The sequence below is a fragment of the Haemorhous mexicanus genome, chromosome 1 (assembly GCF_027477595.1).
Source record: "Haemorhous mexicanus isolate bHaeMex1 chromosome 1, bHaeMex1.pri, whole genome shotgun sequence".
In the NCBI taxonomy this organism is placed as follows: domain Eukaryota; kingdom Metazoa; phylum Chordata; class Aves; order Passeriformes; family Fringillidae; genus Haemorhous; species Haemorhous mexicanus.
This window is the reverse complement of record NC_082341.1, coordinates 138093705-138120740: the sequence shown is the minus strand read 5'-3', so window position 1 is coordinate 138120740 and position 27036 is coordinate 138093705. Positions and strand designations below refer to the sequence as shown.

At 38.6% G+C, this 27036-nt stretch overlaps 1 protein-coding gene across 1 annotated transcript; it reads right to left on the bottom strand.

Annotated features, from left to right (window-relative positions):
- Nucleotides 1-1478: 1478 nt before the first annotated feature.
- Nucleotides 1479-27030, bottom strand: DCAF13 (DDB1 and CUL4 associated factor 13). The gene is made up of 11 exons (XM_059865101.1): nucleotides 26876-27030; nucleotides 25819-26018; nucleotides 23594-23701; nucleotides 21774-21863; nucleotides 20734-20889; nucleotides 19976-20053; nucleotides 16036-16118; nucleotides 13972-14136; nucleotides 10762-10897; nucleotides 2822-2985; nucleotides 1479-2034 (listed from the first exon to the last, which is right to left on the bottom strand). The coding sequence occupies exons 1-11, from the start codon at nucleotides 26943-26945 to the stop codon at nucleotides 1947-1949; spliced, it is 1338 nt and encodes a 445-aa protein (XP_059721084.1). The 5' UTR covers nucleotides 26946-27030; the 3' UTR covers nucleotides 1479-1946.
- Nucleotides 27031-27036: the final 6 nt, after the last annotated feature.

Sequence of the window (27036 nt, the reverse complement as noted above, 5' to 3'; positions counted from 1 at the left end):
ATCTTGCTAGCAATTTTTAGCCAACCCTGATCACTTGAGTTGCACCACTTGGATTCTCCCTGAAAGCAACAGTTCACAATAGTGTTAGAACATGAGGTGATCCTTTGGACATGGCTCACACCCATTGCTCCACTCCAATGCCACACCACAACCTAGCCAACCTCACAACTGAGAGCTCTCTTTACATTCAGAGTTCTGCACCAAAGCTAATAAATTCCAAGCAGCAGGGCTTGTTCACACCAGAGGTTACCATGACTCAACAAATCAATAATCAACAGCTTCAACTCACGCAAAACTGACAAGGCTGAAAATTTTTAATCACATTTCAGGAGATTAGTCTGGTTTTGCAAATCGTGCAAGACTTGACTACAGCTGTGTCACAAGCCATATTTTGGACTGCATATTCTCCCTCAATTTTTTCAGTATTTCAGGAAGAAAATAAACTGTATTTGGCACAGAGTGCACCGTATTAGTACAACAGGCACACAGCCAGCATCAGCCTATTTCCTGATCTGTTCCACTTCTTCTCATCATCCTACTTATAGCTCTTCAGATCTGCTTCTCTTCCTGCATCACCCCATAAAGGTAAGTGATCCAGAGAGTCAAAGATACATTATGGCCTCTTATCACCAAAGAGCCATAATTTTGCCATGATGATTCAGGAATCTTGCCCAAACAGTACTGCAAGAGACAAGTTAAAGAGTAAGAACCAGAAATGCATATGGATTAGTGTCAGCAGAAACATTAAACAGGATACTATATGAAGGCAAGTGCTCAAAGTGCTCAATTGCCAGGTTTAAAAAAAAAAAAAAAATTAAGTATTAAGTTTACTCTAATTGAGTTTACCTTTTTTTTTTGTGCATAAACTCAGGGCAAGGGGAGTGTCATTACACACTGTAGTGTTCAGACTTAAAAAGAGCTTTTTGCACAGATGATGTTAAGCAACATTACAGTTATTAGATATCTCATATCTCTCCTCAGTCTAGACAGCCTAGTTTAGTTCCAGCAGAGTTTTCTCATCGCCTTGGTAACTTCAGTTAAAGGCTGTTTATTGCATGGGAAGAGAAACAGGGCGTTTCCCAGGCAAACTGTAAAGGAACTTTGAGATACAAATACCTTGTAAGGTGTGAAACTTTCATTTTTCTTCTATAAATGTAAAATAGAAAGCTTATAATAAATCTCATCCAAAGGAGTTTCTGTGTTTATAAAATATATGTAATTTTTTAATCCAGATTTTGGAAGTTTTCAAGAGAAAAGAATTATTCAACTAAGTAATTATAAATATTAGCAACTTAACAGTCTGAAGTTTGGTCAGCTTATATAACAATAGTTAAAAAGACAGAGCGAAACTATAAATGTTTACAGATGTCTGAAAATTCTGTTGAATTTCTTTCTGGATAAAAGAAAAATAATACATGGTACTGTAAGAAGTATAATGCAGACATTTGGAATAATCAGTTGAAATAATCAAAATCCAGTCCATTGCTTAAGGTCACTTTATTAAATTTGTTTAAATAAAAATTCTTAAAAAGGACAGCATAAGGACAATAATTTTTGTAACTCCATATGGAGCAGGTTTTTTTGCTTTGACAAGTATTAACCTATTTTATCCCTTTTTTGTAGCAACAGTACAAAGGAATAGAACTGGAATTACAGATATTTTCCACCAAGTTATCTGCTTGTATCAAAAGGGTAAAACTCCACTGCAATATGCAGTGTTGGGCCAGTAACATCAGACAAATGGGAAAAAATATTACAGGGGAAATTCTCGTAACTACTCAAAACACATGATGACTTGAGAAGTCAGAGGATGCACAAACTTGAAAGAAAAGTCATGTTTCTGGAACCACGCACTGTCTTACCAAAGCCCATCAAATTTTGTACAGTGTGTTATTTTAATAGTGACATTTTTCTTTCATTGTGGCATTTTGTACATGTGGAAACAATTATTTCACTACTGCCACAATATGCTTCTTCCTCTCTGGCACGAATGGCACAGATCCTGGCTTGCTGTGCTTACGACGATTCAGTTCCCTAGAAACAAAACAGAAAAATGAAACTCAGTAGTCAGCACAAATCCTTAAGAAATACTGTCTTCCTTAATGAAGTCATCCTACAAAGAAAGCCAAAAAAGTTAAGAATTGCTCTCTTTCTAACAACCAAAAGCCATATACTCCTTTGGGAAGAAGGACCATCCCTTTTGAAAGTAACTTTAAAGCTGGCTAATTTAGAAAGGTTTCAAATGAGCTTTTCTTTGGGAGCTCAGCTTGGTTTTCATGTCAACACGATTTGCTGCTCAAGTTTGGGGAGTTTTTAGCTACTAAGGATGACTAAGATCCGCCACTTTACTGTTAATTCAATGGCTACAGCAAAGTATGCCACCTTCTACTCCTAGAAATTCCAACATGGCAATGATCCAGGTGGTATAAAACATTTATCCTGGAATCTGACATTATCAAAAAAACCAAACCCAGAAACCCACAAAAAGCCAATCAAAAACAAAAAAACCCCTTCACACACCCCGTAGCAGCCCATCCTATTTCCACTGCAATGGGGCATCATGTCATGCTTAACTCAGCACTGTGGCTCTTTCCAACATGGCATCTGTTGCCATGTCTTCACTGTACTTCTGGAAAGCAGCCAGCCCTCACTGCCACTGGCACTCATCTGTGTTTTCCTTATAATCAATCCAGTAGCTCATGATCCCTCATTCAGATGCTCAGAGGAGCTCTATCACTGCCACAGGCCACTGCCACAGCAGCACTGCAGGGATGGCTTTGATTTAGAGGAAGAGGAAGGGAAGGCGAGGAGGAGCACGCACTTGCGGCGCCGAGCCTCCCTCATGATGCGCTGCTCCTTGATCTGGCAGAAGATGCTCTTGGGCAAGTGCCGGTGCTGAGCTATGCGCCGGATCTGGGGGTGAAACTGGAACTTCTCCTTCAGCTTCTGATTGTAATTCATAGCTGCCTTCTCTCGGGGTGCAAGCTACAGGGAAAATAACACAGACAAGCATGTTATAAAGGAACAGGGATTTAACTGTCAATCTCCTCTACAAAACAAAATTTTAACTTTTCATTCAAATGGCTTCTTTCTAGTAAATTCCTCCAGAATACGAGTAGGTAAGTATTAAAAAACCTAAAATTCCAATCATATCCCAATGCTCAAACACAAAACATTATAATTTTAAAGCTGAGTGAAGTAACCAAATTTAATTCCCGAGAATCAGATTTTAATGTGCTGTAGAGTGACAAATGAGAACATAAATAACTGACAGCAAACACTCTGCTGAGTCTTCCCTAACCTCAAGTTTTTCAGGCATTTTAATCACTAGCCAGTGTAATTATAAATGCTGTAGAGGAACTGTCTTCATGAACAGCTTTACAGAAAGCTCTTCAGGTGGCCGAAATCTTACCCAGCACCCTGATCCCTTGGGAAGCACAACGCACAGATCAGATTTCAAGTATTAGCTTGACTATATGGCACACTGAGAGTTCCAACTTTCATCAAGCAGCTAAAAAAGTCTTACTATCACAACCACATGAAATACAGAGGAGCTGGTATTGCCATAAAAAACTAAATTTTTAATTAATGTTTAAAATTCTGTCCAAGCCACCATCAACAACAAAACTAAGAAACACCTCCTGACAGGCAATCTACAGAAGATTTTTTTTTCAACTAGGCTTTTTTCCTTTGGTCCTAATGTCTATTTATCAAAAGGGAAAAAAATGTGTTTCCTGTAGTTTTGTTGAAAGCATGCATTACTTCGTGGGGAAGAGCAATCTCAGTGTATTTTGGATTTATTTGGATCTTTGGGAATTTCAGCTGCATTTCAGTCTAGTGAGTTTTCATATAAAATCTATTAGCATAAATTTGATATGATTTTAATCCCATCCTCTTTTTCCTACCCTCTTGCCCAAACTCTGTAACTCCAATACTTCAGATATCTTAAAAGCCCTTCATATTTTCAATTAAACCATGGCACCAGTCTTTTGCCATCCCACATTTATGTCACACTACTATTTCCACCTAAAACATTAAAAGTAAAACAATAGTTCCGGCAACTTCTATTGATTCAGCTTTGCAAATGACTCAGTGTCACTAACTTCTCACTATCAAGAAAAGACAGAAACTGATGCTAACACAAAAAAAAAAAAAAAAAAAAAAAAAAAAAACAAAAAAAAAACCAACAACTTCATTACACACACAGTTGGAAACTTCACTTACAATATAATGAGACGTGCTTTCCCCCCAATTTGAAATCAGCAGTTGGCTATTTATTCTCCACTCTGGAGATCACTTTTGTGTGTGACTTCTGGTAGAATTTTTCATAAATTCTGAATAAATAAATATCACGCTCAGATGATTTTGTCCAGAATACCATAAACAGTCTGAAAACAACTATTGATAAAAATTACCCAAAGGGAGCTTCTGATTTGGGACAATAAAGAAACTAGGTACCAGATACAGAGTTGCTCACGGGTCAAAAATGTCTTATTCAGACATCAGAGACACATAATGATCTTAACCTGTTTCTCCACACCCTCTTGCTCATAAAATCCAAATCCTTCTGCTTATACTTACATTCATTGTGACCTCTGAAATTGAAATTGAGTATACTTTACAGTCTTAGCCCACTAAAGCTACCCTCCCCCTTTTACTGAAATTCCTTCTTGTGAGCCAGCCTGTGAATAGCTGGTTCACTCTCAGTAAATCCCAGGTGTTCCCACTTTGCAGAAAACTGCCAACATAATCCAAATTAAAGAGCTTTATTTTAATTAAATGCAACGATTTTCCTTTAATTTTAGAAGAGCAAATTGCTGCCGATTTAGTATAACCTTGATGATTCTACAGACAAGAGGTGAATCTGTAAATTAAAGACACATCCAGGACATCTTATTTAAAGAAATAATATAGATTAAGAGGTGGTGGAGCCTGACTCCATTTTTATGGCTAATGTGGTATAGACAAAGGGACACAGCTGGTGACTTTCCATCCAGCTACCAGATGCCAGCGGCCAATACAGCCGGCTGTGCCAAGTGCACCCTCATCCACACGATGGGAAAAGAAAATTTTGCAGTAATGACAAGTTTCCTTCATGAGAGACAGCAGATAGCTAAGAAGGCACACTGCAATAATGTCTGAATTCCAGCTCTCTCTTGCAAGTCATCTACAAAGGTCAGTGTGAACAACTCAAGAGAACAGCATTACTTCCCCTTCTGTTTTGGGCTGGAGAAGATGCACACCACGATTTCCATGATTAGAGATTTCATTTATAGGGACTAGAACACTCTCCAATTTAATATACGTAATAAATTAGGATTTATGTGACATCAGGAGAGGAAGACATGCTTAAAAATGTGACATATGACTGGTTTTTTGTATGTTCAAATAAACAATGTGCACTTTCTTTCCTACACAAGGAAAATGAAGATTATGCGGCAGAAACAACTGATTTGTGTCACTTACACAGGAGGACTTCACAGCAAATACTTAGGGTGAAAAAAGGGAAAAAGAACTCTTTAAATGTAACCAAGTTGTCAGCAATAGGAAAATGCCTCCTCAAGTAAACTGCCCATGCCTCTTTTCCTCCCTCCTGATGACAAAGACTGCTTATTTCTCCATCTAAGCAGAAGGAAAGTAAGCATTTTTGCAGAGCCCTGATTAGAAGCTAAAACCACCCTTAAAAAATTCTTCTCTTCAAGAGGGCTGTATTTAAAACTCCACACTATTAAGACTTCAGTAATTCAGCATGAGAATATGAAATGAATGTTTATCTGTCCTCTTCAGGTTGCCCTTCTAGGTTAGGGCAAGCAAGAGCACAGGTGCAATATATTTTTAGAATCCAGATATATCCCAGCAATTTTCTACACCATAGCTTGTCTTTATTTTTCTATTGCTCTACGGAAAACACCTTCTAAATTTATAGCCACGAAGTTCATTATTCATTCTTTCCTGGACCAAAAATTTTGATCTCTTTACATCTAAATGGATGACAAAATCAAAAAACCAGAAGGTAATGTAGGGCAATGTAGATGTTAAGAGCATAAAATCATAGCTACAGGGCTGAAGTTGCAGGTGCACTGAATCACAAGCTGAAAATCACTATGAAAAGAATGCCACGGCCCACAGTATCTGGTACTGCTTGTTATCAGCATTATCTCAGAAAATGGAACCACATACTAGAAACAGACTGAAAGGATAAACAATTGCTTAAGACAGTTTTGACATGCTCCTGCTAATGCACTTTGCTAAATCAAAACCAAGATTTCTAACAGCACTTTCTCTTCTCTAGCCCATAATCAAAATCTGCTATTTCTGCATTTTTTAAGAAAGCAGTAAACCTATGCTCCACTACTGTTCACTCACTCATCAACAGTTTCACTAAAATTCTAAGCATCCTAACCCACTGCTCTGTACTAATTCATAAAAGTAACAGAGACAAAATTTTGCAGCTGTTACTCACAGAAGTAAAGTTACTAAGAAGTCACACTCTAAGAAGTGCAGGTATAGCTTCTTTTTTAATGCGGCAGTAGACTGAAGAGCAATACAGCTTTTACAAGTTATACTGATGGTTCATTACTTTCAGTATAATTCAGAAAAACCTAGTCTATCCCTTTCTTTCTATCAATTACCTTAATTGTACACTATTAACTGAAATCTACTATAGTATTGCTGCTTTTTTAGCCTTTCCACTCAGACCAGGCTCTATTTTCCTCCTCAAAAGTCAAAATCATTTACCTTTTCATAAATCCCAAACTTATTCAAAAGCACAGGTAAAAAAGCATCAGACATACTTAACAAGCCATATTTTATGTATTTAACAGTCTAGAATTTCTCGGGTCCTAACTGAGTTGTTTGCTTCTGGGCATGCAGATACATGTTCACTGCTTTAAAAATAACACCTGTTACATCCTATTTAATAATACATATTAATCAATTAATGAAAATCTATTAAAGGCCAAATGTAGAAAATTATTTTGAAGCAACCTCTGCAGTAGGTCCGACACAGATATTTGGGTTTTGTTACCCCTACGTAAAACCTATGTAGACTTAATTGTCAGTGGAGTAGAAACACAAGATGCCTCTGGCTTCTCCAGGAACTTTTCTTCTTTCTTTCATGTTTCACTGATTTTGAGTAATGAGTGCAGTGCCAAATACATTAAAACCCAAAAGAAACATGCATGTCAGAACTGATGACTGCTCAGGTACAGCTCAGAAAGTACAACTTTCCAACTGGATAAATGTTCACCAGCCACAACATGAGGACTATATACTCACCATAACTTCCTTTGAACTTAGCAATGTGAAAAAAACAAATAAGTACTCACCAAAGGAAAAAAAAATGTTTGATTACTATTTTTCTTTCTCTTTCAGGATGTTGATTTCTACCCATAAAATATCTACCCAAAAAATATCCATCTTAAAATACAATGTATTGCAAGATTTTAGCATTATATCAGAAACGCAGTGACCTTTGGATGAGTCATTCAATCAAATCTTCCCAGCAAAGAAAAATAGCAGACCAAGCAACTAAGCATTTAAGACACATTTTGACACTTCTGACAGAATTACTGAATGTTCAGCTTTGAATATTCAAAACATTCAAAAAATAGCCACAGACTGTGGAATGACTGGACACTTATAAAATAAGCAAACATATGTCTGTGAAGATAAGAACACCAACACTCTAGAAAAGAAGCAGATACTAAAAAACATCAGTGGAACCTGCTAAATAGCCATTAACAGCTGCATTCTTAAGAATCACAGGAACTACCAAGCTGGATCAAACAGGGATTTGCACTGAATCCAAGCAACATTCCCAAGATATATCCAAGAGCGTGATAAGCCATGAGGACTCCTGAGTCCTATTAGCTACAATTGCTCTTTAAACATCTGAAAAATAAAACTTCATAGTGCTTCTAAAAAAATTTTAAACAACTACAGCCACTTCAGAGAGCTTCAAATTCTGTGTCTTGCTAAATTCACTGCTTCAACAACACCATGCTTGAAGACATTGCCACATATGATACAGGGGTGTGAAATGTACTTTTCTCATTATAATGTAATTCTTCACAAGTTCATCTCTGTTCTGTGAAGTGAGAGCAATTTTTCTATGCCCCTTTTAAGTTCTTCCTGTATTTCTAAATAATTTTGCCGCTTAAGATGACTTTTGACGTTGCAAGGTGTTTTCTCTAAGGTAGGATGATAAATTATGGCAGGATTTTCATTTCTGACAGTAAAAAAAAAAAAACACCAGAAATAAAGTCCCCCCAGGAATAATTCAAAAAACAGGGGGAAGAAAAATCAAATAATAAACCACATGTCCCCTTGACCTGTGTCATAGATAGTTATTGATTTGGTTCTCTTGGGAGCCCACAGCCCAAGTGCTGTGACAGAAATACACACCCTTACACACGTTACAAAAACTTCACTGGAAGGGTCCCACAAGAGCAGAACCACATCATGGGTGCAGCCTCCAGGGGGCACATCAAGCAACACCACTGTACTCACAAAGAAAAACAACAAAGTCTGTTTTGTGTAAGACTCCTGTCAGATCAAGCAACACAAGAGTACTAATGTGCAGACCATATCCAATAGCCAGCAGTCACACCTAAGTAGAGTTTTTTTTTAGGCCCATCCTTGGCCAGTTTTCACTGACGCAAATACCACAGAAAACAGCAGAATGTCATTTGCCAGTCTGTGTTCTGAACACTTAAACAACAGCTAAGTTGTCCTTTTGGTATGCACTATTTCTGCAATGTAGGAGTAGCTGTGTTTGCCTATTACTTCCCAGAGTCAATTATCCTTACTCTTTCATAAAAAAAGGAGCCAATGCCATCTAGTAATCAGTACAGCGAACTTTTTGTTCACATCTGAAAATATTAGGAACCCTTCTACACGAAAATGGTATTTGTGACATTCTTTTTATCCACTTGTCCTTCACACGAAGGGCTCAGAGTAAAGATGAACGTCAAAATTACCAGACAATTCTGTTACAGAACAGCATCTTAGAGAGAAACATCATGATCTCTTGCTAAAAATATAGTGAGCAAATGGAGAAAGCTTCAGTTAATGTAATAAAATTAGGTGAAAAGGGTGTTGCCATGGGCATACGGATAGAACAGAAAGAACACAGATAATATTTCTACCCAACATTGCACTATCTAAACAAATTCAACACAAACGTTACATCCAAATGTAAAGTCTCTAATGAGCTTTGTGGAATCACCAAAATTAGCAACTATGGAACTGATATTTAAGTGTTTGACCAAAGCACCACATGGGAAAATACTAATAATCAATGCAGAAGAGCAGGGGAGAAAAAAAAAGGTATCTTTTTAAAAACTAAAATAAAAAAAAAAAGAGAAAAAGAAAAAAATCAACGTAAACAGTCCTTTGTAATCCCAATTACTGCAGAGGCCGCAAAGCTGTGGGGCTTTTTTATCTACTGCTCTATAGCAAAACCGAGAATACTAACAGGACTTCCCAATACCTGTGGTGGGCCATGGCTAAAGATATACATGTTATTTTAACTGTGCTACTCCACATCCAGTGCTTCAGAGCACACAGCAGTCCATGAATTATCCTGTTTCCAGTGTAGCCCTAAATACTCCTCCACTCCCTCCACGTGCCACCTCTCCCAGCTGCTTCACTTCCCTCCTACAGATGCTTCAAGTTGATAGAGCTTCAGGTAATCACAAGCAGTCCTAGACATTAGTATGCAACAGATCCAGCATCTCAGCTGTACCACATTCTTCCCTGAATCACAGCTTCCCTTTCCTCTCCCCACAACCTTTCACAAGATCATGCAAAAACTCCCTCAGACATTATCTGACAGCTCTGCTGATGGGCTCAGAAAAGGCAATGTAAGCACCTCCAAAATACCATAACAATATAAAGCTACATAAAAGGATTACTCCCAGCAGACAAAGTGCCAAATTCATTCTCCAAAGTCACTCAATACTTTGACTCAACTGTGCAGATGAATCTATGCAATTGGTAACTGAAAGGGAACATTTGGGCTTTGTCTGTACAGCTATAGTAAAGTATAACTGAGAAGTCTTCTCTAATGAGGCTGGTGATCATTCACACTAGGAACACCTGGACCAAACAGACTTATATTGAATTAAGCAGATTTCAGATACCATCCTAGTTTACCCACTTGGCAGAGAGAGTTACAAAGGTTAATAACAATCTCGGTGTCAAACTACACATCAGTGCAAAGAGTCTACTTTACAATACAATTGCTTATCACAGCATGATTTCTTTTTTATACTTTTTTTTAACAAAAAAACTGCATGAATGAACATGAACTAATACATACATTCCAATCATGAACTACACATTCCAGTCAAAATCTTTAAAAGTAGTGACTCTAAACATCAACAGAATTACTTAAGTACGGCTAAACAGAATTTATTACCTTTTTCCCAGTGGTAAAGGATGAATTCTAACCACTAGCACACAGGTAAAAAAATTCAAATATAGTTTAGATAGAACTGATGATTATTGTTAACATTAAACAAGACCAAAAGAAGTCATCTTGTGTAGCAACAATGAGGCATGCCATTTTCTTATTCTAAGATGCAGTAAATGCAATGAGCTATACTGCACGTATCAATTTGCAAACACAAATGTCAAACTATAATTTTACAGCTCCCCTTCATAAATAAGTTTTTAAAAGTTGAAGAGGCTAACTGTTTGCAATAATAACAAAAACCCCCAAACACCTTGTGATAGCAAAAGCAAAATGCAACTCACCACTCCCAGTTTTTCAGAGGCATTAGCTTTCCATAGGCGAATATTCATCTCATCTGAGCCACACAGAATGTATTTGTTATCTGAAGTCCATTTTACAGTGATGACGTGCTGCATTCGTTTGGTATGATAAACCTCCCTAGAGCAGAAAAACATTTTTAAATTATCTATCATCACTTTTCTCACCATTACCTTTCAAATAGCAGAAAGCATTCTGTTCAGGGTAATTTTTTTTTATATTTTCTTGGTGTTGTTTCTTAAAAAATCTGACTTTTAAAAACACTGCTGATCTTATCTTTCTATAGATAAAGATACAAAGGAAGTGTGATAGACTGATAAAGGACCACCTAGGATAAGATGCTTTTTTAAAAAATGCTTTCACAAAAATAATAGTAAAGAGTTAAATAATAACTCTTTTTGCAAAACATGCTAAGGGTATACAGTATGAAATGCATACCGTTCCTGAAGTAATTTTGATTAATATACTTTTACATTGAGAGTATTACAGAATGGGAATGCAGAAAAATAGGTGCCAAAGAATCTGACATCAAACAGGAACAAAACACCTCCCAGCTGTCCATTTATGATATGGCAATGGATTTGCTAGTCTTCATTGTGATTTCCCTCCGCTACCCAAAAATGAACTCCATTTCTTTTTTAATTTCTGCCGACCAAACTCCTGCTCAACAAGTGCTGTTGAAAAATGTTTATGCATGCTACATTTAAACCAATACTTACATTAAACTCTTGTCTAATTTTCATTAAGTATGTATCAAACAAATTTATTCTTTTATTTCTGCTGTAAAAATAAAGGCCTAATAAATTTTCTGGGGAATTTTAGCTATTTATTAGCATTCTGAAAAGAAGGAAGAAGGCCTATTTATTGTCTACCAATAGCCACTCCTCTGATGCACCAGTCATGCACTACAGCTTATTCTCTTTCTTCCACTCAGTTATTTTTGCAAGGAAAACCCAAGTAAAAATGTAAAAGAAACACGGAAGCAACACCTATTGCAGTGGTGTGGAGAAACTAGACTGGGGTAGAGCTGAAGTGGTTGTGAGAAAAAGAAAAGTAATCAAAAAAAGTAATCAGAATAAATAAGCTTTATTAAGCTTAATCACCTCTTTTCATTCACCAGCAAGAAATACTCTAAAAGAACAACTATGTGGAAGACTGAGCACAACTACCATCAGAAAACATTAATACTCACATCAGCTTTTCATGTTTAATGGCATGTGTGCACATCTGCACTTCCACAAGAATTTCTGTGTTTTACTTTCCTTCTATCATGCGACTCAGTAACAAAGCTTTTCTTCACCCATCTTTGGAGAACTAAGTCATTTTCCTTTATACTTAGAATTTGCAGCCTTTGCCTATCCTGTGGCTGTCATCACAAGGTATTAAATGTGATTTTTCAGGGACAAGAAAAACAGAAAACATGGCCAAATACCCTGGATGCGTCATGTGGAAGTTTGCACAGAAATAGAGTTCTGTTTACTAAGCATTTACTAAATTTAATCAACTTCATTAAAAAACTTATTTCTTAGGGCTAAACAATCTCACTATTTAAATTTTCATTTAAAAATAAAATAGAAAACAGTTGAAGTTAGGAGTTTTTCAGATTGGCAAGACATCAGAAGTAAAAACTAGAATAGCACCAGAATCCTTATTTACAGGTATTCCTAACTGCCCTCTCAGTTTTCCAAGCAGGATCAGATCTTCTATTTAGAGACTTTTCTCCATTCCATGAGATTAATATGAACTGTGCAATTCTAAAGAAGTCCAGCTTCTAAAAAAAATCTTAAGTTCACCAGAACACTCTAATCAGCTTACACAAGGCAAAATTTTTCAGTTGTAAAGCTGCTCCTCACTAGATTTAGGGCTACAACACAAAAGGGGGGAAAGTGTGTACAAAGAGAAAAATTCCTTCCACAGGTCTTGGCAACAATCTGCTAAAATGTGAAATAAAGCCTTTTACTGTTGTGTTATGGGGTCTGCAAACTTCTCCTCAGTAATGTGTGTTAACTTTGCATATCACCATTTCTGTGAACATTAATAATTCCTACAAAGAAGCTGCAAACCATATTGTTTAATAATGCAAGTCAGGAAAAAAACCCAAACCTACAAAGAAACTGCTTACATTTAAAGTACTATTGCAAACCAAAAAGAACATGAAAACTACCTGTAGATTAGATATAGAGGGAATGTAAATAGCCCCTCCCATTCTTTAATGCAGCACAGGAGCACAAACAGTTACACAGCATGCACAATTTCATCAATTAATAATTAAAATATACTCCTTCACCAAGCCAGCATTTCAACATTTTCACCCTCAAGCCACCTAGAACTTGACTTAGTAACAACATTCTGGGAGGACAAGGTTGGAGAGAGGAAGTCAAGCAGAAGTAAAATAAAGTTAAGAATAAAGAAAAAGGAGGAAGAACTGACAAGAAAGAATAATGAAGACAGGTTTATGAAGATCAAATGATACCAGAAAGATCAGATAACTTGCTCCAGTTTTCATGAAACTGAAAGAAAACCAAAAAAATAATGGAGACACAGTAGATTCAATCTGAACTCCAGCAAAATATTTAATATACTGACTTATGAAACCTTACATGAAGAACAAACTCCACGTGAATTGTATTCTAAGCACTGTATTACAAATCAAAACCAGGTTAACAAAATATGAACAAAAGGTAGTAATTGCACTGAAACAGATCACAAAAGGGTCCCAAACTAATCCTCAGGAATTCATACAGCAATCTATTTTACATAATGTCTTCAGCAACCATCCACATAGGATGAAGACAATCCCTAGGAAACCAAATGCTACAATGCTGTAACACACTGCAAACTTAGGTGGTGACAGAAACAAAACAAAGCAACCTAAAAACATTAAAGATGCATCAACAAGGAAATCAAATGGGATTAACCATGGTGAAATACAAATGACACAAGCACAGTAATCCACTCTCATTTTAATTCCATATTGTGGAACTACTGATACTTGTTAAGTAGTTCCACTCTTGATCCATACTCCAGAATTAAGTCAACTACACAGCCTGTCAGTTTCAAGCTACCGACAGAATAAGATGTCAACATTCATAAGAAGCAAATTCCCCAATGAAGATGTTAATGAATGAATGAGTAATTTTGAGAATTTGGGAGGAAGTCACTGGAATGAAGAGAGAAAGTGTAAAACAACTCACCTGCTGTGACCTTTGTCTACAGGAAAAATGCGGATGGACTTATCAAAGCTGGCAGACACAAATTCTTTCCCAGTGGGTGAATAATCCACATCAAGAACAGCAGACACGTGATCCATGTGCACCATCACAGGTGATTCAAGAAAGCGCATATCAAAAGTATATAAGCTTTAAAATAAATACATCAGTAGCTTAGTATCAATCAGAACAAGTCCTAAGTAAATGGTACATTTTACATAAACCACACTTAAGGAGAGAGCCATACTGCAGAAGGAACTCCTTAAAACAGCTCATAATATGTGAAAAGAAAGAAAACAGCATTGGTTTAGGGCTTGAAAGAAGCTTGTTAATCAGAGGATCTAGTTATTGGATCAGGTTTCTTGCTCCCTATCAAAGGACAGATAGGCTCCACTTCATCATGTGTCCACAGGTCAGACTGCAGGCATCACACTGGCCTCCTTTACTCCATCTTCCCATGTAAGTATGCACCCTGAACTTGTAAAAGCACCTCTCAATCATTACAGCAAGTCTATCAGTTCTGAAAGGTTTCTTAATATTCCCATGGTGTGAACTCCTAGTAATTCAGAGTCTACTGTAAAGTTCCATTTGCTCGGCACCCTTCCTCCTGCCTATTTATCTTACGCAGACAAGTTCAAGGAAAGCTTGGTGTAGCAAGTCTAGGAGTGCAGGGAAAGCCTGGTCCTTACCCATGGAGATGCTAGAGCATCACTATCCATACAAAAACATTATGTTAAAAGTAAACACCCAGCTGCTGGACCACAGCTCATTTGCTCTTAAGGAGTTTAAAGCTCAGATAAGGCCTACCTCTACTCCCTTTGAATAAAGCAGCTAGACATGATCACTATGTAGATCATCAAATAACCATATGTGCTTTACAGACAATGTATTTATTGAAAACTGATTAAGATACACTTTTTAGTAGAACTGTTATGTTAAAAAATTTAATTCAACAGGTTTCTCACCTTCCTTTCTGCAGATGAATGCATAACTGAAATGAAATATATCTTACTGAATACTATAATGGTGATTATTGCTAAATTCCCCAAGTATGTAGCATCTTATTCAAAATTGCTACTCCATATAACCAGCAAATACTTGCATATGCATTGTTGATGTGTACATTTACCTTTGCATATTAAATGCTTCAGGCTGCAAAAGGACAGTTGTCCCTGACAGCAACAGCTACAGTTTTTAGTGTAGCAAGAGGAAGAAAAAAAAAAATTTAAAAAACCCAAACCAGCCAAAAAGCAAATTCATAAAGAAAAACCCGAAACTTATAAACAAACAGATTAGGTAGTCTAATAGTTTTACCATAACATAAATACAAGAAAAACAGCACATTGAATATAACACCACTTTCAAGGTCTGAGCCAGATTCCATTTCCTTAGAAAAACAGCCTTAAGATAAGTGATAAAATTCCTATGTTCTAGAAGAAAACAGTGATCTATTGTTAGATCACTGACTTCCTGGAAAAAAGGATATGGAGCATATTTGCAATGGCCTAGTTTTGAAGAGACAGCTTTTTCAATATCAGATTAGCTGTTCACATGAATAGTATTGTTCAAAAGTAAAAAACTGCTCCGAGACATTGAAAGGATAAGTACTGCAGTCTCCAGAACTGTCTCACAAAAGATTAATTTTTTTTTTTTTAAGAAATGTTCTCATGAAAATAGCTGATCAGTACAATGTACCAAGCGTCACAAGAGCTGGCAAGAAAATAAACACTTATATTGCTTCAGACTGGACCAATAGTACTTATTTTCCAGGGCCCATCTCAAGTTATACTTGCCTTGGTTCAGCTGCCATTTATTCTAAGTTACACTGCTTTTTACCCCTCAGGTACTGAGACACACAGAGAGAGGCAGTCTACTATCAATTCATATTTCTTAAAATCACTATTCCTATCATTCTCTAGGTTATAAAGCTATTCAAATTTAGAGTTTGAGTAGTCTTTAAAAATTCATTTTAGAACGACCATAAATAACCAAGATATAGATGAAAAATACAACCTGTGTAGGATTATCAAAAATCAGAGTTACACTTACTTGTAATCTTCATTTGCTGCAGTAAAAATGAAAGCTTCCATAGGGTTCCAACACAGTGTATTTGTCCTCATGTTCAAGATAACCTGAAATATATTTACACATTGCTACCTTGTTAAAGGCAGTAAATACTCACTGCAGTTCAAAACTTCCTACATACCCCTGAAGACAAGCACTTAGCAGACAGAGAATTATGGCAGAGGAATAGTACATGACAGAATGTTTCCTCAGCAGTGCTAGAAGTGAAACCCAAGAACCTCCTGCCTCTCATTACATGCTTACTGCTTTGGGCTACAAAACAATTAAATTTTTCTCTGTAAATCACCTTAGAATCAAATTCTTCTAAGTGGTCATTTAACATGGCGACCTGCTAGTGGTCAACAAGTAAATCTGGAACTTCGAAAAATTTCACTTCTCTGTCCTATTGACAGGAACCTTTAGTTAAGTAATCTATAGACACACCTAATTAAATGGTTATTTCAAGGGACATAGTCATTAATTGAAGCTGTGAACCATCATTTGCAAAGCAATTGTAATATGTTTATGTTCTCCCAGTTACCCCTTCATTATTTTATGTCTAAAACTGCAGTTCACCAATTCTCCTGGCCAGTTGCCAGTTCTTGTGGAAGTGCCAAGCAATGTACACAGAAGTTACTGTGTTGTCAGGTACTCAGCACTCTCACTGTATCAGCAGTGAATCATTCCTCACACATTTGTAAGATTTGCTTGCTGCTTGTAAGCATATGGCCAACAAAGAGGCCAGCTGGCCCTGAAGTGGGAGGAAGGCAGCTGATAACAGATTAATAAAACCCTTCTGCTTTCTAACTGCAGACTAGACAAGAGGCACTAGCAAGCTGTAATGTTGGATGTCCCCACCCTGGAGGACAGCTGGGCCCCTGTGGGACAAGGGAAGGCAGGGAGAAAGTCACCTGACACACCAGACACTGCAGCTTTGGCTTCTGCCGAGGCTGAGAGGAACCTCCAACCATTTACTTGAAAATAAGAGCTATACAGTATGCCTGACACAAAGTGGATGTGTAATTACAGAGCAACTGATTAACAAACTGAACAACTCTAAACAGGATTTTCTACAATGCTCCAGGCCAGCTATAATCCTGCTTAAAAATCATGAAATGTGGGTGATTAACGGTATGGTACTCAAACCCCATTTTTATTCTTGGCTTACTACACTGAACACCATAAATTTACACACTTATTTCAGATTATAATTGTACAATTATAACCCTTACAGTAACACAGTCTCAAAACAAGTTAATAGTGATGATTTTACTGAACACCCCTCCAATGAAGGTGTGTCTATTCCTGTAATTCTCATTCTCCCTAAATCCTCATTTCCTAGGTGACACCATCCTGTTCATTATAAAGTCTGTGCTGCAGAACACTGCTTATTTTCAAGAACTGCATGCAACCAGAAGGGAATGCAATCATCAGATCTCTAAAGTGATCTCTAGTTTAAAAAGCAGACACTGAGATGTCCTCTGTTTACACTAATGTGACAACTAGAATTTGGTTCAGATTTCAGTATTGTTCTAAGTTATAAAACTTGCACAAAACTGGAAAGTTAATAATCAAGGACTGTTCTTTTTTCCTTCCTGGTACAAGTTTACCAGCCACTGCAAAATGAGCACACAATTAATGTTAACCCACCATATCTATAATAAGTACTTTAAGTCATGTTACCAAATAACTTCAACATTGCTAAAAATCCAGCTCCTTCAAACGGAGTCAAGTGCTGTCATGCTCCAAATCTCTATTTTTTTTAACAAAATTTAGAAACCTTCAGTTGATTTTAGCAGTGGCTTTTGGAATTAAAATGGTGCCTAAGAAATGAGATTGTCTCTACAGTTCTAGCATTAGGTTTAGTAACAACTGTCTAAGGCAACCTGGGCTGGAAGTGATTTAAGTTGCTGTAAATACATTAATAATGGCATTTCAGAACCATCAAAACCAGCCAGTGCCATTTTTAACTGCTAATTTTAATCTATTGTACATCTTCTTAGAAAATGGGTAAGTTTTAAACCTCACTAACACAAGTCAAAATTGTGAAGTCCCTGTAGACTTGGTTCTCTGGGTTTAATTATTCTGTGAACAGCTGCTTACAAAGAATGTCAGCCTGGAAATGTTGAGATTACTTTAATACAGAAACATTACCCAAATAATTAACCTGTCTTCCTTTACTACCTACAAGCTTGAGATGAATACTTAAGAATGTAACAAGCAAGAGAAAACACAGTTCCTGTCAACTGTTAAAATCCTTAAATCTATCTTTACAACACCCTAAGCTTTCCTGATCCCACAGGTTGCACAAGAATGACTTTTAAAGTGTACCAATTCCTATCAAAAATATTTCAACAGAATTGCTTTCATTCATCTTTCCCAGCTCTTTTTAGACTAGTTCTTGTTTTGAACCTAGGTAGCATCTCACTATCTCATCCCTCCCTTTTTAAAACTTAAGGCTTTGAAAGCCACACTCAGGACAAACAGGCAACAGAGCTACACGATGTGAGAAATGTGTGAATAGGAATGCATGTGTGATGTACTCCTATTTCCATTCATGAAGGGACTCCCACTGAGTTCCAACTGCTCTGCTGATCCAATCCCAGGAATGCAGCAGTGCCAGAAACCAGTGCCCATACATAAGTAAGGTAACACTAATAAGCAAAACCAATCTCTTAGGAGTTCCAGAGCTCTTAGCTCTCAATGCAGAAATGGACATTTCACTTCCTCTCCACAGAATTATCCCTATCCCAGGAGGAAACCCAGTACTGTGCCCATGGAAGCAAGGAAGTATTAACCAGTTTTATTCCTACAGCAGGAAATGCACCTCAGCATGCTGCTTACATGAGATACACATATACAAACCTGTGCACACAGTCTATAGTAATTCTACATGCACATGTACATACAGTCATGTATTTAGCATATATACATATGCAAAATTCCGTTAGATTCAAACTTAGTTCACAAAGGATCAAACTACATCCTTTGACCAGATGCTGCAGCTCTACAGCACTGGCTGGGTTCATTTCAACATTCAGGTCTTTAGCTGGCATCACTGACAAGTTTCTATAAGCACTGCCTCAGTGGCCCAAATGAAACTTCACTAAAAAATGTTGGGGCACAGGGAGAGAAAGAAACACTGTTATGCCAAAAACATTCCTTTTTATAACTAAGTACCATTTTCATGTTGTAGTATGTATCAGCTCAATGACACTGCTGATAGTATGTAACACAGGAGAACACAGAGCGCACACTCACAAGCCAGAGTATTGTATTTCAAGAAGAATATTGCTAAGATAGATCTGGGGCTTAGAACTAATAATTTGATTGAGGTTTGATAGGTGTGTATGAAATACCAGCCTCTTATCTAAATAAATACAAATATTCTGTTAAATAGGAATCTTTAGGTCATCAGTATGTTCCACATATAAATATTATTTTGATTTCACTGCAAAGGATTTCTGAATATTCATAGTAGGTGTATATGGAAGGGTTTATCTCCCTTCGAAGGAAAAACACCTCTTCAAATACAGAGCAAGGCTCTCCAGTGGTGAAGTTACCTTGTTTCCTTCTGGTAAGGAAGAGAAAAATAAAAATTAAAAAAAAAAATCACACATACATAGACAGAATGCAATAGAGGAACATAAAGTTCTTGTTGTGAAATTGCTGTCAGGTCAGGCACTTGATCAAGAATTACAACAGAGTGAGCATGACAGCCTGTCTGAATGCAGAAAAAGGCCCTTCTAACTCTGCACTGTTCAAATCCCAACGTTAATTCAAACTCAGAAGACTCAGACAATGCAAACTCAGTTAACTTCAGATTTCAGACATTCCCATTCTCTACTGTCACCAACAGTTACATGCTATTAATATATTCAGTATGATTATCACCAGTAATTAATCTTAAAAAGAAAAATATTACCTTCTTTAATGGAGTTGATTTTCTCATATCATACAGCACAATATTTCTGTCAGAAGCACAGCTTCCCAAAAGGTAAGTCTGAATAAAAAACAAAACCAGTGTGTATGGTCTTTTGAATACTTCTAGTGTGGTGAACAGCTTACATCAAATACCGAAGCTATTTCACAAAGCTGGTCATGAGTTTCTTTTTCACTCAAGGAAATACATTCATCAAATTTTCTGTGCAGCTAATTACCCAGCATTAAAAACATTTTAAATAGCTTTCCCTGTAAGATCCAGAATCCATCCAGTGCCCTCTACTTCAAAACTAACAGACAATTCCTCATAAACACTTTTTCTATGAGCACAGCCCAGTCAAGGGGTATAACAGAAGTGCTGTAAAAGATCAAATGCAATTGTTTTGCCATGAGGAAAATGAGAAATCTCAGGCACAGGGGGCAGAATACCGGAACAGGTGAACTGGCAGCTCCACAACCACTTAACTGCTACACTGTATGACTGAGGTACCAGGTATGTATTGTTGTAGGCAGAATGGAGACTACTCTGCTTTTTGTTTCTCCTCTCCCATAATAACAGGAATATAAAATTATATGGTACTACAGTCCAAAATAATATAATCATCAAAATCTATGTATACATTTTCCATTAAAACATAAAATCTAAATTTGGAAGAAAAAAATCAAGATGGTGTAAACAGAGTTTAGATCTCATACTGCTCATGAAAAATACTAATTTCCAATATATTACACAATCATTACCTCAATGGGATTAAATTTTACACTGCTTATGCTATCAAAACCCCAAGTCAGAGAACACTTGGGGCTTGTCCTTTGTTCATCCCAAATGTCCACTTGATGGCCACAGGTAGCAAAAACAGGCTCCTTCCAGTGGTGATCAATTCCTGTATACACTGTCTTTAAGAAAACAAAAAACAAAGCAAAAATTTTAAAACCCAACTGTATGAATAAACACTCAAGTATTTTCTGTTAGGAAAAAAAAAATCAACAAACCTTTGCATATGGAGTCTCACATGGTCTTTCTCATTTATATTACTGAAAATTAAGTCACCATTGCTACTAGAAACTAAGCCTTATCAGATATACCCCTGCCAGTAGGCAAGCTTTCTTTTCCATTTAAGGTTCCTGTATGAATTTCTTGTTAATTTACAATGGAGCTAGCACTAAAGGCATATTTACAAAATCCTGGCTGATTTTAAAGCAAATAAAAAATTTAAGAGTGCAACTGTATTTTTAGTGGGGCCTTGAATGTATTTCACAGACATTGCAATAACTAAAGAATTTCAAACTATGTATCTGAAAAAAGCATTTAATGTTTTTCTTAACACAAGCGTATCATAAATTCAAAGTGCCAAAATACCTATTTTTAGACTGCTTTTGTCAATAAGGAAGATGTAAAGTTAGTATTTTGTATTGAATGGCTGTGAGATACTGGTATGAAAAGTAAGTTATTCAATGCAGACTAAGCACTGACAATACACATCTGAAGAGACTCCAGAGAAATGTGACCAGTTTGCAGGAAAGGATTAATTAGTACAGACAGAGCTAAGCGGTCTCTGGTGGCATCCAAGAGTCCTTTCTGGTTACATGTAAAGTAAGTGCAATAAAAACATGAAGATACTTTAAAAGAGTCATTATAAAATTTGATGCCAGCAAATTTCAACCCATTACGATAAGAGGTGACATCAAACGGTTTTCCTCTCCTTCAAAAGCTAAATAAGAAATGATTCAAACTTAATTCAAAAGAAGAAGTGTGGGAAATCAAAACTCAGATTTACTACCTTTCCAAGAATTGTATGAATAGGTTCTTCCTCTTCTCCGTATTCTGGGCTCTCCATTTTCCACTGTTTTATGGTTTTGTCATCACCAACCTGGAAATATTGGAGAAATTATGTCGTTTTATGTAAATATAACCCCTTTTATTTTGCTAGATGAGCTTTGCAATTAAATACAGGCATCCTTTCAAAAAAATATTCTGTCATATACACAAATGCTTCCTCCTGCCTGTTCATTGTTCCATTTCATACCTCCAAGCCACAGATTAGCTCTCATGGCCATAACATGTCATTAAACATGTACATGGTCTGGCTGCAGTGAACATTCTTCATAGCAGCCCAGCTAGCAGTGTGTTTTTGATGTGTGGCTGAAACAGATCTGATACAGCACCCAAGCCTTGGCTGTGCATTTCCCCCTGCTCCCACTCTGTCCCCATCATCCCTGCCTCACCCACCAGCAAACAGGCTTGGGGCGGGCAGCAGACTGCAAGGGAACACGGGCTTGACAGATGTCCTGAACTGGCCACAGGAGTATTCCACAGCACAGAACAATGCTCTGCAATAAAAGCTGCAGTACTGGGAGCAGAAAGAGCAGGTGGAGGGTGGCTCCACAGTGGCTGCTGCTCAGAGATTCCTGGGGATCTGTCGGCTTTGGAGAGCAGGCAACTGATCCCCACTTGTTTCCCACCCCCACCTTCCCTTCACCTATTCCACTGTCCATCTTGAGTGACAAAGCTTTTCCAGTTTCCAATATAGACAGCTGAATAGGAAAATGGTGAGCTGGAATGACAGCTATTTTGTAAGGCTACATTTTGTGGTTTTTAATCAACTGGCACCCTAAACTGCAAATTATCTTGTGGAAGTCACTTTGGTGAGCCTGTAATCAGTTAAAAGGCACTTTCCACCTCAGCTGCTCTGCTTGCCTGCTCCAAATTTTGTTCTACCTCTTGCACTAATGCCAGCACAAGCTTTTACAGGGCTGTGCAGTGACCTGGATCAGGAAAACAGGCCTAAAAAATGTTAGCTTAACAAGTTTATCCTCCCCTCCCTGACTGCACTATTACTATTTCTCTCCCTCTCTCAATTTTCAGGCAGACATTGTCAAAAGAGGAATAACTAACTTGAAATCACTTCGGATTTTTTACTGTGACTTTCCCTATATCCTAACTACTGTCCCTGTGACCTGGTATATACCTTAGAAAAAATAAATATACTGTAGTGAAAATGGCTCTTCTATGGCCAGTTCAAACAAAGCACAACCTCAGGACACTTCCTGTTTTCAAAACCAGATCTTCTTGTTGTGTTATCTTAGAACTATTTTCATGCCAACAGGAAGACATACTATTTCCAAGCAGTTTACATGTAACTGAATTTGTGGTAGTTTTTTATGAATCAATAAAGCTTCATTCACCTGAAATGATCTTAACTTAATCAGATAATTTTTAATCATAGCAATGCAAATGGCTACTTTTTTACAAGGTATATGCAAATGGTTACTTTTCAACTTTTCTACGTCTTGCAATGAACACAATCCATTTACTACTTTAACAAAAACTAGTTTACTGGAGTTTTAATTACATGGCCATCTGTTAGCTCTTTGCTAGTATTTGTTCCTTTGCTCGATTTGTCCCTTGAATGATATCCATATCAGAGCATCAGAAAAAGCTTCATCCTAAATAGAACTGTCAGGTTCACCGACACATTTAATAAGTGCATTCATACAATATTTAAATGTTCTACGGCAGAGAGCAAGCTTCTCAGTGGAAAACAGGTGGTGAGCAGGTACTCTGTGCTGCTGCACTGCTAAGGAGCCACATAATACTCACAGTGAAGAATGATGTGCCACAGAAACGGGCACACATGCCTCGAACAAAGCCTTCGTGAGCTTGTATCGTGCGGATACACTGTCGTTTGGTCAAGTTCCAAATCTTAACCTGATAAAAACAAAAAGCAAATATTCTGTAAGCTTTCTACAGCCCACAGCTGCAGTTCACAATTCAAGTACAAGAGCCCACACATGTTGTAATGAAATGACAGAGCTAGCTTGGACACTGATCAGATTTTATCTTGTTAAAAACTAATTATTTCTTTCTTGAAAACTAATTTTAAAAGTGAGGCTCTTTCGTTGCTACCCTCCCCCCTGACCTAAGCTGTTTACTTTCTGCATTTTGCACTCCCATGTTTTTGAACTAGAATTCTTGCTAAAAAACAGCAGCAATTATACATTTAGCAAAATAATACCCTTTTAAAGACAAAAACACAAAGAATTTTGGAACCAACAGAGTTTTTTTGGTCCACCTGCTGTACTATATTGTCTAGGGATGTCCACCTCTTACAGAGGTTTCTGCTTAAATGCTTTTGGGCTCATTTAAAAACCAACAACAAAGAAATGGAGTTAACTTTTTATATTTTTATGTATTTACAGTACCCAAAACTTCACTTGCTCTATCAGTGGGTAAGAAATTTGGACTTTCACAGAAATTTATTCCACTTCTCTCTGAAAAGATTAACCTCCATTATACTACCGCATGACATGGGCACTTTCTATAAAAAGCAGAAAGCAACCAACTGCCTAGAAGACCTTTAAACTGCCCTTGAATACCTTTAAAGTATTCAAGTACTGTCAAATGAGCAATGTAAGGGTGAGAAAAGACAGGTTTTTCTGCAAGTAGTTCCAATTAAAGTGTTCATGATTGCTATTTATAATTGTTATATAAAATATATACAGGGTTAGCCTTTTTCAGGCAGTATGAAACCCTGTTATTTAAAAATTTTTGGTTGTATGCCCCTTCACTAGCCAATCTGGCAGTTTAACTTCTTTAGGGGGAGGAGTTGGTGGGGGGGGTCATGTGGGCAGAAAAAGCAATCCCAACATGTATTGGCTTTGCATGGCCAGGTTTTGATAGTGGGAGTCTACAGGGGTGGGTTCTGTGAGAAGCTGCTGGAATCTTTCCCCACACCCAGCAGAGCCAATGCCAGCCAGCTCCCACACAGACCCACCCCCGGCCAAGGCCAAGATAATAGGAAATGGTGGTAACAACTCTGTGGTAACACATTTAGAAAGGAATAAAAGTTAGTGGGCAAATGTAACTGCACTCAGAGAAGAGAGGAGCGAGAATACGTGAGAGGAATAACTCTGCAGACACCAAGGTGAGGCAAGAAGGAGAGGAAGAACTGAGGTTCCTCTGAGCCTGTTGTGAAGACCACGGTGAGGCAGCAGTGCCCCTGGTGCCCATGGAGGAGGTTAATGGGAGTGCAGAGATCCACCTGCACCTATGGAGAAGACCGAGGCCAGATGCACCCCAAGCAGGCTGTGATCCATGGCAAGCCCTTGCTGGAGCAGTCTCCTGACAGAGACCTCGGGACCCATGGAGAGAGGAGCCCACACTGGAGCAGGTTTCCTAAGACTTGTGACTCTGTGGGGGACCCACCCTGGAGCAGCCTCTTCTTGAAGGACTGCACAACGTTGAACAGTCACCCACACAGCAGCAATTCATGAAAAGCTGCAGCCTGTGGAAAGGACTCACACTGGAGAAGTCATGGAGAACTGTCTTCCATGGGAGGCACCCATGGTGGAGCAGCAGAGCACCTCCTCTCCCTGAGCAGAGGCAAGAACAACTTGTAATGAACTGACTGTAAACCCCTTCCCCCATTTCCTTGTGCTGCTGGGGAGGAAAAGGGAGAGCCTGGGAAAGAACGAGGGAGGGGTGGGGGGGAGGTAATTTTAAGGTCTTATTTTACTTCTCATTATTCTGTTCTGAGTTTGTTAACAATAAATTCAATTAATAAGCCCAAGTTCAGTCTGTTTTGTCCCTGGTGGTAATAGGTGAGCGATCTCTCCCTGTCCTTATCTCAACCCCTTCACTACAATTTGTCTCCCCTGAACAGTGGCAGTTATAGAGCAACAAAAAGTTTCACCTTCTTTCGCCTGAGGATGAAGGTAACATGCTGAACAGAGACAGAAAAGTAAGGTGTGAGAAAACTAACCAAACAACCCAACAAAATACAAAAGAGAAAAAATATGTGTGTTTGTTGTGGTATGCAAGCTTACCTCTCCATCACAGGCTCCAGACAGCACAGTAGACAAACTTTTTGGATGTTTGGCCATGCAATTAACTCCATCTCTGTGGCCATCAAGTGAAGTAAGAAAGGGTTTTGCGAACACACGTTCTAGCTTTGTGGCATTCAGAGCTCTTGTGTACTCTCGTGCAACCTCAAAAGGATGCAATGCAGGGTCATAGTTTCTTGGAACTGCAACAGAAAGAAAACACATTAGAAAGCCATGCTGGAGCACGTCCAGAGGAGAGATGAGCACAGGGATGGACTACCTCTCCCTTGAGGAAAGGCTGTAGAGCTTTGGTTCAGCTTGGAGAAGAGACAGCTCTGGGCAGACCCCACTGTGGCCTTTCAGTACTTAAAGGGGGCTATGAGAAAGATGGAGACAGACTTTTTAGATGGTCTGTTATGATATGACAATGAGTAACAGTTTTAAACTTAAAGAGGTTAAATTTAGACCAGATAGCAGTAAGAAGTTTTTTACAACAAGATGGCACATGCCCCATCAAGGTTCTCAGCAGCCTGAGATAGCTGAAAAACTGCAAAGGGTAACCTAGGAAATACTAAGCACAACCTCGGGTACCAGAACAGCGATTAAACCCCCAGCCTCGCACTCCTTCTCTGACGCCGCTTCCAGACCAGGCTCTGGAAGCTGCAGGCTCTGCCACCCCGATGTGAGCTCCCGGCAGCCGCCGGCCCCGGGCAGCGACAAGGCAAGTTCAGCTCCGCAGAGGCACCGCACGCGAATCCCGCCTGGGAGCGGCACCCGCGAGGAAAACTCCCGGCGCCCGCAAGGAGGGAAGCCCAAAGCCTACTGCCCGAGCTCTCCGATTCTCGCTGCTAGCGGGCAGCGGCGGAGGGGACCGGAGGAGAGGCGACCGGAGGAGAGGCGACCGGAGCGGAATGCGGCGCGGACGACGGGCGCCCGAACGCCTTCCTGGGCCGCCGGCCTCATCCCTTCCGGGAGGGCTGTGGTGCGGTGTGGTGTAGCGTGGCTAGGCGTGCCAGGCCGAGGGCCGATGCCGGAGGGCCGATGCCGGAGCCCCGCTTACCACGCTGCAGGTCCAGCTTAGTCTCCCGCACGTAGTCATCGGGGTTGCGGCTCAGCACCTTCACCCGCATCCCGCCGCCCGCCGCCCCGGCACCGCGCGCACACGTGACCGGATGCGCCGCGCGGGCCGTTCTCGCGCGAGGTCGCGAGCCCCGCCGCGGC